The following is a 14,951-nucleotide window of genomic DNA, read 5'->3' on the forward strand; positions in this document are numbered from 1 at the left end:
ATTTTATTAAGGGAAATCTTTTTCTTTTTTAAACATTTATTTTCTTTATTCTTTTTTTTTTTTTTCCAGATTACGTGTTCTGTAAAGCACATCGGCTACCAGAACAACACAACTGCACTTTTGATCACAAGGAAGACGGACGTCGAGAAGCTCGTGAAAAAATGATCAAGCCAGTTCGACATTTAGGAACATCGTTCAGAAGACTGGATTCTGATTCCTGAAAATTATTCCTCCCCCTATGCACTGTATTTGTGGACTTTTCAGTTTCAATGAAATTGAAACAAAAAAGTATATAAGAGAGAAAGAAAATATTAACATGTTTCTTTTTTTTTTTTGTTTGTTTTTTTTTTTTTCTATTTGAAGAGACTGCTTAAGAAAACACTGAATGAATAATAAAAAATTTTAAATAAAAAATTTTTTTCAAAAAAAAACAAACAAAAATCATTGCAAGACAAAAAAGTTTGAATCTTTGGAACTTTCCAATCCAATCTGGAACTTTTCCCACTCTCTTCTGGATTATCAGCAAAAAGATTTTTTTTCTTAGCTTCAAAATGAACCATGGAAATCGTTTATCCTATCAAGGTTGTCAGCATAATCTCACCAGGTATTACTAGATAGGTAGATTTCTGTTAAATAACAATTATAACGACAGAAAAAGAAAAAAACATGTTATGATCTAACAATTATTTAATGACAAAAAACTGTAAAGAACTTCTTTCATGAAGCCTTTCACCTGCGTTAATTTTTTTCAATAGAAATATTAACATTCATCATCATATTGATACTTTTAACATTTATAATATACAAGTAGAGTTCTTAACTCTCTAAATTTATAGTGTTGTATATATATATATATATATATATATATATATATATACACACACACACGCACACACATTTGTAAGTACTTGTTAAAAGTATTTGAAGACAATCATTTTAAGCCTTGTCACTTTGGTTTGAGTGTTAACAAAAGTCGGTCAGTTCAAGTTACATCTGGAACACCCAATTTGCATACCATTTCATTGTTTTCTTGTAGAGGTACAATGATCATTCTTCTACCAGGTTTTTTGTTCAGACACCATCCTGCACAGTATAGAAGCCATGATCAGGATCTTGCCTTCTGCTATTCTGCAGCCACTGTTGACTAATGGTTTGGTTCCTGCGCCAACTACAGATACTATTTTGACAACATTAGTTTTTTACAACAATGGTGTCATCTTCCTCCCCCTCCCACATACTACAGCATCTGGTATTTTCAAATGGACACCTATCTAGTATTGACCAGACTCAAGTCGCTTAACTTCAGAGATCTAATGAGAATCAGTATGTCAACATCAATATGTTGTATAGCTAAGAAAACACAACACTATCACAAACTTTTTGTTGTTAAAAAATAACAAAATCTCTTTAGTTTTGTTGGTTTGAATGCTAACGTTTTTGTATATCTGTGTCAGGGTGGGGCTAATTAATAAATGCAATAAAATCAAACTTTGAAAATGTTCGGACTTTTTTTTTTTTTTTTTTTGAAAAACAGAAGAAAAAAAAATTGGAATTATGTATGAATTAGTGTTTTAATTTTTTTTCTCTCTGACTGAACTATGCAATCTTAGGCTGTATAAAACTGGTGTAGTGTTATTCATACATTTCACTCCTTAAAAGAAATTGCATCCATCGAAAAAATAGTTGAGCTTTATTTTGTGTAGTGTCCTTGGTTTTAATTCTCAAACCAAAATGATAGGGATAAAAATTTTCAAATACTTTTAACATATGTGTATATATATATATATATATATATATATATATATATATATATATATATATATATATATATATATGCATACAAACAAGTTTAATTAAACAAAGTCGACAACTTTTACCTACTAATCCTCTTATTTAATTCATTTCTTCTGATATTTGTTTTAATATCAGGGCTAAAATTATTAAAAAAAAAATTGTTTATACAACCAGTAGGTTTTCATCAAATACTTTGACAACTTTAACGGCACAAATCTTCTGTCACTCCTCATCGGAAAATTGATTTAATGTGAAAGAAAATGTTGAGATAATTTTGTAAAAGTAAAAAAAAATTGCACAATTCAGTTTGGAGTACAATTTGTCTTGGTTGCTAAATGCCAGTTATAAACAGTTTACACATTTTTTACAGAGTTATTTGTTTTTACTGTTTTTATATTAAAATAATTCTCTTAAGCACGATTCATGACAGAATTGAAAATATTAAATCTATAAGCATCTTTTTTATGTTTCACCCTGATATTAAGAAACTTATTCAGAAGATAATAAAGATTTAAATATCTGGATCATATATAGAAACTGCTTGTTTGGTTTAACAAATTGTTTGAATAAGATGATGTTGCCTAAAAAATATATATTAAATCTGTGCCATAAAACCTATCAAAATATTAATGAAAACTTGCTGGCTAGAAATTGTAATAAATCCTAACATAAAAATTGCACATCTGAATTTTTTTTTTTTTTTCTTTTAAAAAAAAAAAAGGAAAAGAAAATGAAGGGGAGGGATTGACTAAGGAAAGAAAGTCGAAAAATCTCAAGATGAAGGGATTTTTTGTTATTTATGAAGAATTTGGACATTTCTTTTAATGAATTGGGTTTGTTGTGAAGTACCATTTAGCAACATATATATATATATATCACACACACACACACACACAATGACTACATTTGCTCAACTCACTAGTGTATTGAGTGCTCTAATACGGAAATTAATGGTTGCCAATTAGAGTAAAATGTTTCTTTTCATAAAAGAAAGAATTGAGCTCTCTAAGCACTTGGTAATGCAAATATAAACCTTAAAAAAAAAAACATAAACTGTAATTTTCCTTCTCAGGCAAGCATAATAGAGTATGGGGTAAAATGACAGACGGCTGATCAATTTCAAGTGATCAAAAAGTCTGGTTCTGAATCTCAGCGTGAAAAATACTTGACATGTCTAGCCACACTGGAAATCCATGATACGACAAAACGGCTTTCATGTGAATGACACATATGCACACACAACTACTTATTTACGTTAAGTGCCAGATTAGACTAAAACGAGGCCCCTTTGAAAAAAAAAATTAAATCTTTCCATACTGGAAAAGAAACGAAGAACATGTTTCTTTAAATGGACATATACAGTTGCCTTGCACACTATCATGAGCACTTTAAAAGATGAGAGATAAAAATAACTGATGTTTCAAACTTAAAATTGATAATTTCTAGATTCTTTGTCTATTATATAAGAAATGTCTACCTCACACAAAAGCTCATATTCAAGACTTGTTAATGTTCAATTATTTAGTCTGTCTTGTCTCATGGTTCATACTTGATTTCTCTTCAACTCTGAAAAAAAAAAAATCTTTCTTTCCTACAATGGCTTGCCATAAGTGAGATACACATGTATCGTGATTTTTGGAAAAACAATTTGGCTCAAAACTTTTCTTTTTGACTGTTAATAAATAATAGAATTGTAATTTCAAGGCGTCTTCTGTGGGATCTATGAAAGATGGTAACATCAGTTTTTAGCAAAGCTAAGAATTGAGCGATATCTAATTTTCTTTATTTTTTTCCTTTCTTTCTTGAATGTGAGATCACTAAAAATGTGAGATCTGTGGCAGCCACATTTGCCAGTACACTAACTCAGTACTGTTAACATTTCTATATGACAGACATGCTCACACCTCTGCATCTGTTCATTTCTCTACTCAGTTTCTCTGAAAGAGAAAAAAAAATAAATGCAAAAAAATTGTTGACTCATCTTGTAAACATTTCAGGTATACCTCAAGAGAGAGGATTCCAACTCTCCCTCAATATAGGATTGATGCAGGACTTTTCCCCAAATAAAGCTGTATTATCTTGGTTAGTTAACTTTATTCTTTTTTTTTCTAAGTTACTGTTTTCTTTTTCATTATTTTTTTAATCTACTTCATTTCTTCATTATTAATTTACTTTTCATTTTTTTTTATTTACTTTTTAGCCATTTTTTTTTTCTTTAATTTTATTCATTTTGTTTATTTCTACATTTAAAATGAGAATGAATTTTTGTGCAAACAATTGGATACCCATGGAAAATCTATTTTCTTACATACTGTAATGTAAGTAGGTAGTTATAATGAACCATGATACTTAAAACTGATCATTACTTAAGTGATGATCATGTCTGTGTGATATGAAGTGAATGACACCAGCCTTCTTTAATTCAAATTTTTGTTTTAAAAAAAATAAATAACTTGTGTTTGTTTTCCCCCTATTTGGTCGGGCTGTAGTATAAAAGTGTTTATAACTGACTCAGGAAGATGAGTCATAAATTCAATAAAATTTAGGTACAGGCAAAATGAATGCCGCTGCTCAAAATGTATAAACATTTTGACCCCTCCCTTTACTTAAAAATTAACCAAAAATCAGGAAATTAACCAATTTTAATGAAATTTTCAGTATTTTTCAAATAATGATCGCAGAATATAATGAACTAATTATTTTTATTTAAATCTTAGTGAAAATGTATTATTTGTTTAAACAAAAAATACCTTTACTAAAGTTATGGTTTTCAGTAGTAAATAAAACGCAAGAATTTATTTTTGCTTTTTTTATATAAATAAAGCATCGTAATTTGTAACAATAAAATAAAAATAAAATTTTTGCAGGAACATTACGAAAAAAGCCCCTAAAGTCCGTATTAATGAATTCGATATAACTCAAAGAAAAATTTATTTCTCGAACTACCAATATTATCATTGAATTAAGCATTGTTTATTTAATATTTTCACAAAAAAATTATAATTGCAAAAATTATTTCTACTTTTTTTTTACGCTTACATTTTTAACATAATCTTTACATGTAAGATTCTAATATTTCCATTGCACGCAAGAACGTATAATTATCAACATAAAATAATGTTCATATAATCTTGGAAAATAAAGTAAAAAAATTAAATTAAAAAACAGGAACATAGAAAAATAATTTAATTAAAAAATGGCAAAAATTATACAAACGTTCCATGTCGGTAAGTACGGATGTACAGAGTTGAAAAGAAAACCAGTCTGTTTTGCCCACCCTTTTCCTCTTTTCAACTACCCGCCTGTTTGTGTTTATCAACTTAAATTTCACGTAAACATTATAAATTTTAACGCAAGTCTGTATTTTTTCAGTGTGTAATTTTTTCAATGATTATAAGTTGTTTTCTTAACCAATTGTAATTCTGTATTAATAAATAATGGTGCTAAATTTTTTTTTTTTTTTCAAAGAATAAATTGTCAGTAGTATAATTAATGAATTTAATTAACTTTTATGCATTTTTAAATGAAGGAAGGAGGGTCTGTGATTCAAAAAAAAAAAAAAATCGCTCTGTATGCCGAAATAATGTTAAATAAAGACATAAATTATGTCTAATTTGTCCTTCCATAAATATTTCAATTTTGCTACCAGAGGTGTTATGGATACGATAAACAATGCTCGTTCCTATCAGTGATACATTTTTGGATAATTATTACTTTTTTTAGCAAAAGTTAAGTACATTTATTGTATTAATTCATTATCTTAAGACTTTAACTTAATACTTAAGGTGGAAATAATTCCAGAAAACTTATATTTTTCTTGCCAGAAAAATGTAAACACGATTTTTGTCATGATGAATGTGAAATCTAGGGTTTTTTAGATTTGAGATAAAATTATTCCATGTATTTTTTATTATTTCACACACCTTTTTCTTTGAGAAATTAACTTTAAACTATAATCTTTCAAATACAATAAAAAGTACTCGAAAATTTAAAAAATTATTATGATTAACCAGCGTTAAAAACCATGTGTGTGTGTGTCCCCCCCATCCTACCGAAGTAGCCATTAATTGCCCGTACCTAATAAAGTTAAAGTCATGGTTTTTGGTAAAATATTTATTTACTTGATATGAATGGCCTCATGAAATTTGAAACATGGTTAGATTCTTATAAACATTAACTAGAATTTTATAGTTGTCGTGATTGCTATTTAGGTCTGATTTTGAAATACAGTTTGGCAACACATTTGCAGACATGCTTCAATTAGAAATCAGTTGGACTTTCATGGGTAAAATTTTAATATAAAGGCAAAGATAAGATCATTCTGGAGTTAAAATGTCTGCAAATGTGTAACCGAAATGTTTGTATAAATAAAAATTTATGTTAAATAAATAGGTCTACTTGTTGTTGAGCATTATTATTTAAACACTGGATTAACTTGTACAGATGGATCTCAATATATATATAATTGTACTAACAATTAGAATTAATGTACAGTATAACTTCTATAATTTGAACATCCGCTTCGTTAAAATTAGAGGATGCTGTTCAAGTTTCATGGTAAAAAAAATGTGCTGCAGTTAACTTTAATTTTCTAAGAATTAAGAAATCGTAAATGAAATTCATTGCTATATGATACTTCAAGTATATATTAAGTTGAGTTTAAGATATATTGCAAGTAAGAATTGTTAAATATTATTACCAGGAACAAAAACATAATTAAATTAAATCTACTCTTACTTGTTAGGTATTTATGACCTAAGTTATCATCTACAAAAATCATACATTTATGTAAAATACAGTTTTTTTATTTATTCATTGAATGAGTCATTGCAGTTTCTATTTTCATCGATTGAGCTCTGGGGCGCTGCCATTGTATTCCGTAAGCGATCACGAAAATCTACAATTTCTTGTTTCTGTAGCTTCTTTACGATTATATCTCTACGGAGTGACAGTACTATTTATCATATTCATCATGAAATCATTTCTGTAGAAACATTTTAAGTTCCAAATAATCCCTAGATCCATAGGTTGGATGAGAGAAGTCACATTAGGCAGTAGGTAGCACACAAAAATATTCCCGCAAGATGACACTAGTTCTGACTCAGGAGGATGTGTTCTACAATTGTCCAACACAAGCAAGCACTTTGAATCCGGTTTATCTAATTCAAGAAAACGCCTTTGGGCAACTGGCACAAATTCTTGCAAAAAACATTTTTTAAACAACTTGATTCATCCATCCATTTTGTGAAGAATAATAGGATACTTGCAAAGGCAAAACTCTTTTCAATGCTCAGGGACACTTTGATTTGCCGATGACAAGAAGCTTCGTTTATGAGTTCCAGAAGCATTAGCGCATACCATCACTGTTAGTCTTTTTTTATTTAATTTGGATCCTTTTATTTTCTGCTCCTTGGATCAGGCTAATGTTTTTGTAGGTAAGCACTTCCAATTTATGCCACTTTCATCAGCATTGTAAACATCCTTTGGTGTTAAACCATAATCGGCAATTCTCGTCTTGAATTTGTCACAATAATTTGATGCTGCGGGTGTATCAGCAGACCATTGTTCGCCTGACATTGTTAATTGTCTTATACCATGTCTACTCTTAAAGCTCCTAAGCCAGCCTTCACTGAATTTCATATCTTCTGCGATATTCAACTCATCCTTAAGAGATTTTGCTTTAGCAATTAACATGGGCCCAGATATTGCTATACCTTCATTCCGTTTTGCTACAAACCACTCATGCAATATTCAATCGAATTCAACTTCAACAAGTGCTTTGGTCTGCAAAGAGTCCTTCTTTTGACATGTCTTTTATTTGAAGAGAAAGGAGCAGCCTTCAATATTTCCTCCTTTTTCTTTTTGATATAAAACAGGGTACTTCTTCCAATCTTATAATCTCTCAATATAACGCTATTTTCAACTCCAGCATCTAATTTTTCTATAATTTGACGTTTTTTGAGTAAAGTCAGTGTCACTTGTTTTCTTTTAGAGTTGCAAGCCATTGTAATGGGTTGTTTTACACTATTTTAAATATAGCAATCTGAAAGAAAAAAAATTACAGTTAGTGTAAATTAATTATCAATAGCTAATCTACATTAATTACATAGTACCAATATTAACATTTCTGCGCAATATCTGACTAAACCATGTAAACAATTTTACTGCAACTCCGCATCAAATATGCTAATATAATTTCAATGACGAGAATGTCCAGGTTTAGAAGAAGTCCAACTTTAGATGAAGTTCAAATTAAAGAAGTTTTACTGTATTTTATTTTAAAATCTTTATCAATAAGGCTTTCAAAACAAATATTCTTTACTGACTCAATGCTTCTAACAAAGCATTTTATATAACTTTAACATTCAAACTGCACCTCACATTGACAAACATGCCTCATTTTAAGGATGTAAACAGCACTATTTTCTATTTTGAAGTTACAAGTCATGCAGTTTAGTGTCATTTTCTTCTGTTAAAGGAGTTGTTTGAAGGCTATATCAATGCAGTTCATAGGAAACTGGATACGAGAGTATATATAAAAAAAAAAATAATGACCAATATTAGGAATTTTCAATTACATTACATTTATTTACCAACATGTGTCATACAAGATGGTAAGTGTTGATGTCCCTAATTTTCAAGAGTTGTATATCTTCAGGGGAGAAAATAATAGATGTTCTTCTGTTGTCAAGTAATGTAATATCCTATATGTGTGATTGGCTTGTTGCAAAGTGTGAAAAATATTTCAATTACTTTTACATGTCAACATGTGTTGCATTTATATAAGTGTAAATTTACAATTAAACGAGTAGTGTTTAGTTATAATGCATCTAATCTTATTAGATGGGTTATGTCTCAATGAATTCTAAGGGACAGGCTTATGATGCTTGAAGGTTCAATTCTCAGTACAGGCGATACTAAGAATGCAATTACGAATTACTTGAGACTTCTACTCGGTCATGGCTAACAAAACGAGAGCAGACTATTCATTTAAAGTGTTTTGTTTGAAATTTCATACACTTAAAGCAAGTGTAAGGTTACATCAGCTAAGACACGAGAATCACATACATGAAAATAACAGTCTGAATAATCCAAGTGGAAGTAATTTTTTGGTCCTCCGGTTTATCGGAGAGGGACTGTTTTCAGTGGCGTCCACGCATCCGTTATTCTGGACGATTGCCAGATAACCGTCTATTAGATTTTTCCTGAAATTTTGCCACAAATTATATTTCATTAAATAGATGTGCACAGTAAAAAAATGTTTTTTGCAAAAATTCTCGTAGCCATCCCCAGGGGCTCAAGAGGTAAAAAAAAATGGCCAAAAATGATACGTTGTGCTCCATAACTTTTGATCCATCAATTAGATTTTTCTGAAACTTGGCCAAAATGTGGAGCCCATTGTTCTTAATATAAATCCAGTATGGGTGACCCTGGCAAAATTCTGGTTCACATCCCCGGGGACTTTTAGTGCTAAAAACGCCCCTTTTTGTGGCTTTTTTTCATATTTCTCAACAAAAACCCAATATGTCTGACTATATAGTGGTTTTTCACAGTGGTCAACTCAAATATACATGTGTTAAGGCCTGAAACTGCACGCTTATTCATTTACACTGGGATTCGGCATCCCCAGGGGCTCAAAAGAGGTAAAAAATGACACTTTTTGCCCCATAGTGTTTGATCCATCAATTAGATTTTCCTGAAACTTGGCCAAAATGTGGAGGCCATTGTTCTTAATATAAATTCGGTATAGGTGAACCTGGCAAAATTCTGGTTTGCATCCCTCTGGGACTTTTAGGGCTAAAAAAAAACATGCCTTTTTTGGAGCTCTTTTCATATTACTCAAAAACTTGATATGTATATCTATATAGTGGTTTTCCATGGTGCTGAATTAAAATATATATGCCGTAAGACATGAAACTGCACCGTTTGTTCATTTTCACTGGGATTTGGCATTCCCAAGAACTCAAAATGGATCACAAATGCCCCAAAATTGCAAAAAATTGACACTTTTTATCCCATAACTTTTGCCCCATCCATTAAATTTTTCTGAAATTTGGCGAAAATGTGAAGGAACGTTGGCACTTTACACTTCTCGCAGTCATCATTTCTTCACTATTTTTTGTGGCGTCATCTCACATGCAGCACCAGAGAGGGACCACACATGCACAGTTGTTTTTTTATTTTTATAGCCTTCCCTTCACTTCTAATAATGTTATATTTATTTGTTAACTAGTGTGTATTAATGCCTCTTATTGATCTATATACCTATAAAGTTGATTTTTTTTTTTTTTTTTCTTGGTCTCATTGTTGCAAGATCTGGGCTGATGCATCTGCCACTAGTCTCTTGCTCTTAGACAGGGTTAAAAAAAAAGTTGCCAACCTAATAGGTCCTGAACTATCAACTAAACTCCAACCGCTGTCCCATTGTTGAAACATGGCATAATTGTGCCTGTTTTACAAGTAGTTTAATGGCAAGTGCTCTGACAAACTCCAAGCACTAGTACCGTCTCGGCAACAATATTCTCGACAAGCAGCAAAATCCCACCCCTACACTGTAGAGATCCCTAGATACCATAAAACCTTCTACTCAAAGAGCTTTTATTAAATTTTTTTTTTTTATACTCACCTAAGAAAGATTAAGATGTTGGTATACATTACATTTGAACTTCTGCATTTCAGTACAATTAGGGAAGCAGGAAGGGAATTCTAAAGTCTAGCAATCTGTCTGGCATTTAGGGAACTCAACAGTGAAGGGGTGTGAGGGGGCACAAGTGCAATGAGTTCATCAGAGTACATTCCATTAAAATACTTGTAAAACAACTTTTACCCTTAGACTGCTGCACTTTGGAATTCTCTCCCATGGCCCTGCTTCCCTGACTGTACTGACATGCAGAAATTTAAGTGTAATGTGAACAGACATCTTGCTGCCCAACTCCATAAATAGTATTCCTGCAAATCTGGTCCCATATAGTGACCCCCTTACAACTAAGTGGCTCTGTGCCTTGTTTGAGGTGAAATAAAAATTAAAAAATGAGGAATCTTTTTGAGACAAAATCTATTGAGAAATACACATTTTAAATATATAAATATTAGGTGAAGAATAACAAGTTATTCTAAATGACCATCCATTTGGGCCATATTGGATAACTTTACCTTATGTTTACACATTTAAAGTGTGTATTTCTTAATACAAACTGTGTCTTTCTCAATAGATCTTACCTCAAAAAGATTCCTCATATAGAAATATTTCACAAAAAAATTTAATGCTTCAGAAAAATTTTTTCTCACAAACGCATGCTGTGATTTGTGACTTAGCCCGTAAAAATACACATCAGAGTTGATCTATACATTTTAGTTTTATTGGTAGTTTAAAAGCAATGAATATTTATTATTAGTACTAGCAATGCAAAATGAAATTTTAAACAAAACAATTCAAAGAATCTGTCTTGGCATTGGAAAAATTCACAAATTTTTCCGATACCGATTTCAATACTATAAAATGTACTTCTTTCAATTCCAATTATAAATCATCCAAACACATATATTATATTGTATAATTGGAAAATGCACCCACAATGCTTTTATATTGAAATATACAAACAATTAAATGGGCATATAGGTAACTTTATGACGTCATCTCTTTGTGATATAATCCAGTGATGGTAAGATGCAAGGATAAAGATAACGTCCAGTTTTACTATACTGCCTTGCATTCAATCTATCACACCCCAAATAAGTTTAAACAGTTCATCTAGTAGATAAATCAGATAAAATGCCATAAAGGATTTTTTTTTTCTCACTTTTTCTTGATATGATGGGTAATGTTTGCCTTTTGTGGTGTCAAACACTACCTGTTTTAATGGGTGATCCCACAAAACAATGTCATTCAATGTGTATGGGGAGCAAACAAGCAAGATCCATAGTGTGAGTCAGAAATTTCTTGGTTGGTATCTGGTAGTGCATTAATTCACTTGGTCAGATGCTCCCCCAGTCTTCGTTAAGACATGCATCTAGAAGGAAAACTTTGATGTAAAAACCTGCAGTCTACTGTATGCTCTGCTTTGTGGCAGTCATTTGCACCAACAATGATTAGTAGTAATATCAAAAATGTGGTTGGTTCTCCACAAAGCCTTCACCACTATAAAACAAATTATCTGTGTGGGTTTCCAAACAACTTAGTTGTTGCCGCAGAACCTCATACATCAAAAACGATGGGAAAGTATATATATATTAGTAAGGAGTCTATGCGGCTTGATCATAATTTTGACATTTTCGTGTCATCAGGACTTTCAAATAAATCTTGCCGTTAGAAAAACTGACTGCGATATTCATTTGGGAGAACTCATGACATGTTACAATTTTTACATAATTTTATTTATAAAAACTGTACACATGTATTTAGCACTTAAAAAAATATTGGTTTTAGTTCATTCTATCAATATATTTAATTCATCAGAATATGTGTGTAATATATATATATATATATATATATATATTAGCATACTGCCTGGTCGTAAAATTTGCTTTAATATAATATTTTAGTTTATGCAGATTTCATATTTATCATTATAGAGCAAATTCTCTATTGATTATTATATTGTACCCAATATATAGTAGTGATTTCAAGTTTTAAAAAGAAATATGACTTTGGTGCTATCAGCTAGAATCAAAACCAAAACATTTAGCTATTAGATAAGTCCTGTATTTAAATTCTTATGTATTAGGTACAACATTGAATCCAATGATTCTTTACAGTGAAATCATGCAGGCATCTAGATTTCCACACATATATATATATATACATACATGCGCACACAGACATACGTATGATTCAAGCAAACAAGGACAGCCAGACGGTCCATTTTTATAATTAAAATATAAACAGTTAAGTTTTGTCCATCCATCCAAAAATTGTTAATCCAGTGAATCCTTAGTGTTTATACAATGCTCAATAACAAGTAGAGCTATATATTTATTTAGTATAAATTTTTGTTTATACAAATATTTTGGTTACATATTAAGACATTTCAGCTCTAGCTTGAAAATTAACTGTGCTTCTTCTTCACATATTCTAACATGGAATGTTACATTCACAGAATTAATTTTACTTCTATTCGGAGCTTTTTTTTTTTATCCTTGTAACAGTTCACAATTGTACTGATATTTTTAGTAAACCTCTTTATGATTATCTCAATACCTGTTTCACCTGTAGCTTTACACTTTTTCACAGATTCGCATAGAATTTCTCAATTCTTATGGTTGGTCTGATACTGCTTTTAAATTTTTTTTCTGTCCCATGGAAATATAATAGCATTGTCCTTGTTCTGTTCATTTGTTGCTTGTAACTCATTTTCATTATCCTTCTCCATCTTACACCTTTCAATATTTCTTTCTCAATTCTTATAGCTAGACTAAAAACTGCTTCTACAACCTCTAAATTTTATTGGTTGCATGAAAACTTAGTATTCTCTCATAATAGCATTTTTCCTTGTAACCCATTGTCATTTTAAATGCACTTCTCTTTAACAATATTCATTTTTGTTTTTACCATCTGTTTAGCTATCCTGAATACTTATCCTAACTGTAATCTGAATGTATATACCACACACTGAATAAGGCAAGGGAGAATGGGGAAGTAGTTCTAGATATATCTAAGTTCTTGGCGCAATGAAAATTAAACCATAAGGTATTACTGGATGAATACTTAACATTATCAATTTTTTTCTTAAGGGAAAAATTCAGATTGTCCTCGATGGTCGTATGTCAAAAGAACATGATATAAATGCAGGTGTGCCTCGGGTCAATCCTTTAACCATAATTCCTCATTGTATAAATGACTTCCCTGATAAAATTATCTCCGAGATGAGTATATTTGCTGATGACACCACGCTCTATAACAGACACTACCTGCAAGCTCTTCATTCAAACTCCTCAGCTTAACTTTAGCATGAATTGGAACACATACATCAAGGGCACTGCCAAGGCTGCTGTAAAGAAGGTGGGTTCTCTCTACTGTGCTAGAAAGTTACTTATGCCTGAAAGTATCCTGCATCTCTACAAGGCCAATGTATGGAGCATTGTTGTCACATTTGGGCTAGTGCATTGCTTCTAGTCTCTCACTTCTAAACAAGGTTTAAAAAAAAGTCGCCAAACTCCAGCCCCTGTCTGATATTGATGTTGATGAAATATTGTATTTCTGTGCCTATTTTATAAGTATTTTAATGAATTCCAAGCCCTTGTACCCATCTTGTCATAAATACCCCTGACCAACACAAGCAGCAAAATCCCATCTCTACATTAGAAATCCTACTAAAATACAGGGTGTCCAAAAAGTCACTGAAGGATTGAAAGTTTTTGTCATTTTACTATTAACGATTTTTTTTTTTCTCTATTTCAGATAATATTTTGGAAATTAATTATGGATAAGTATAGCATTGAACAACGTACACAAGTCATAAAATTGTTTTACCAAAATCAAGGGCCAATTGTTTTGACTCAAAAAACTTATCGACAGCATTTTCATGTAAGAGATAGCCCCAGTGACAAGTTTGGAACATTGTGCACCGATTTGGAGACCAAAGAGCTATACTTGATCTTCTGCAAGCTGGCAGACCTTAACTTCAGCACAAATGAAAATAGGGAAAGAGTGCGAGAGCGTAGAGTAGTATCCTAAAACAGATTCAACGATGTTCCACACAACTTGGGATATGTCGAAGCTCACTACACTATTCTGCAGTTTAAAACTCTTTATAAAGTTCAGCTTGTTCAACACTTGAAGCCTAAAGATTTTCAAACGAGGGTTCAATATGCAGTTCAAATGCAAGAACTTGTCCGAAATGACTAAGTAATGTTCAAGATTATCAGTAGATAAACTCCTTTGAATGTCTTGCTGTTATCTCAAGTAGTCAACTTTTAGGTGATCAAATGACCAATAACAAAGTTAAGACTTGGTCAGATGAAGAGATTTCAGATGGTCAGAGAGGTTGAATATTAGACAGTCGTAGTTTGTTTTTCTGAAAGCTGTTGAGCCAGTTTGTTTCTTTAGGGACTCTTGGATAAAGGGCCATACAAAGTAATCAAGCCTTTTATTTCAGCTACCAGGATCCCATCCTTAAACATTACCCAGAGCCAACAAATTGTTCCGAAAGTGCCGCCTG

The 14,951-nt window shown here is 31.3% G+C and overlaps 1 protein-coding gene across 5 annotated transcripts in view; it reads left to right on the plus strand.

Annotated features, from left to right (window-relative positions):
• LOC145260269 (uncharacterized) overlaps nt 1–3,880 on the plus strand; it is a 196,819-nt gene extending 192,939 nt beyond the window's left edge. For all 5 annotated transcript variants that reach the window (XM_080118097.1, XM_080118098.1, XM_080118096.1 and 2 more), the window contains one exon: nt 70–3,880. In XM_080118097.1, the coding sequence (XP_079974223.1) occupies nt 70–221 (152 nt within the window). In that variant the 3' untranslated portion in view covers nt 222–3,880. The remainder of the gene's footprint in view (nt 1–69) is intronic.
• The last annotated feature ends 11,071 nt before the right edge of the window (nt 3,881–14,951 follow it).

This window comes from Euprymna scolopes, chromosome 36, assembly GCF_053919585.1.
Source record: "Euprymna scolopes isolate OS-2025 chromosome 36, ASM5391958v1, whole genome shotgun sequence".
NCBI classification, from domain to species: Eukaryota; Metazoa; Mollusca; class Cephalopoda; order Sepiida; family Sepiolidae; genus Euprymna; species Euprymna scolopes.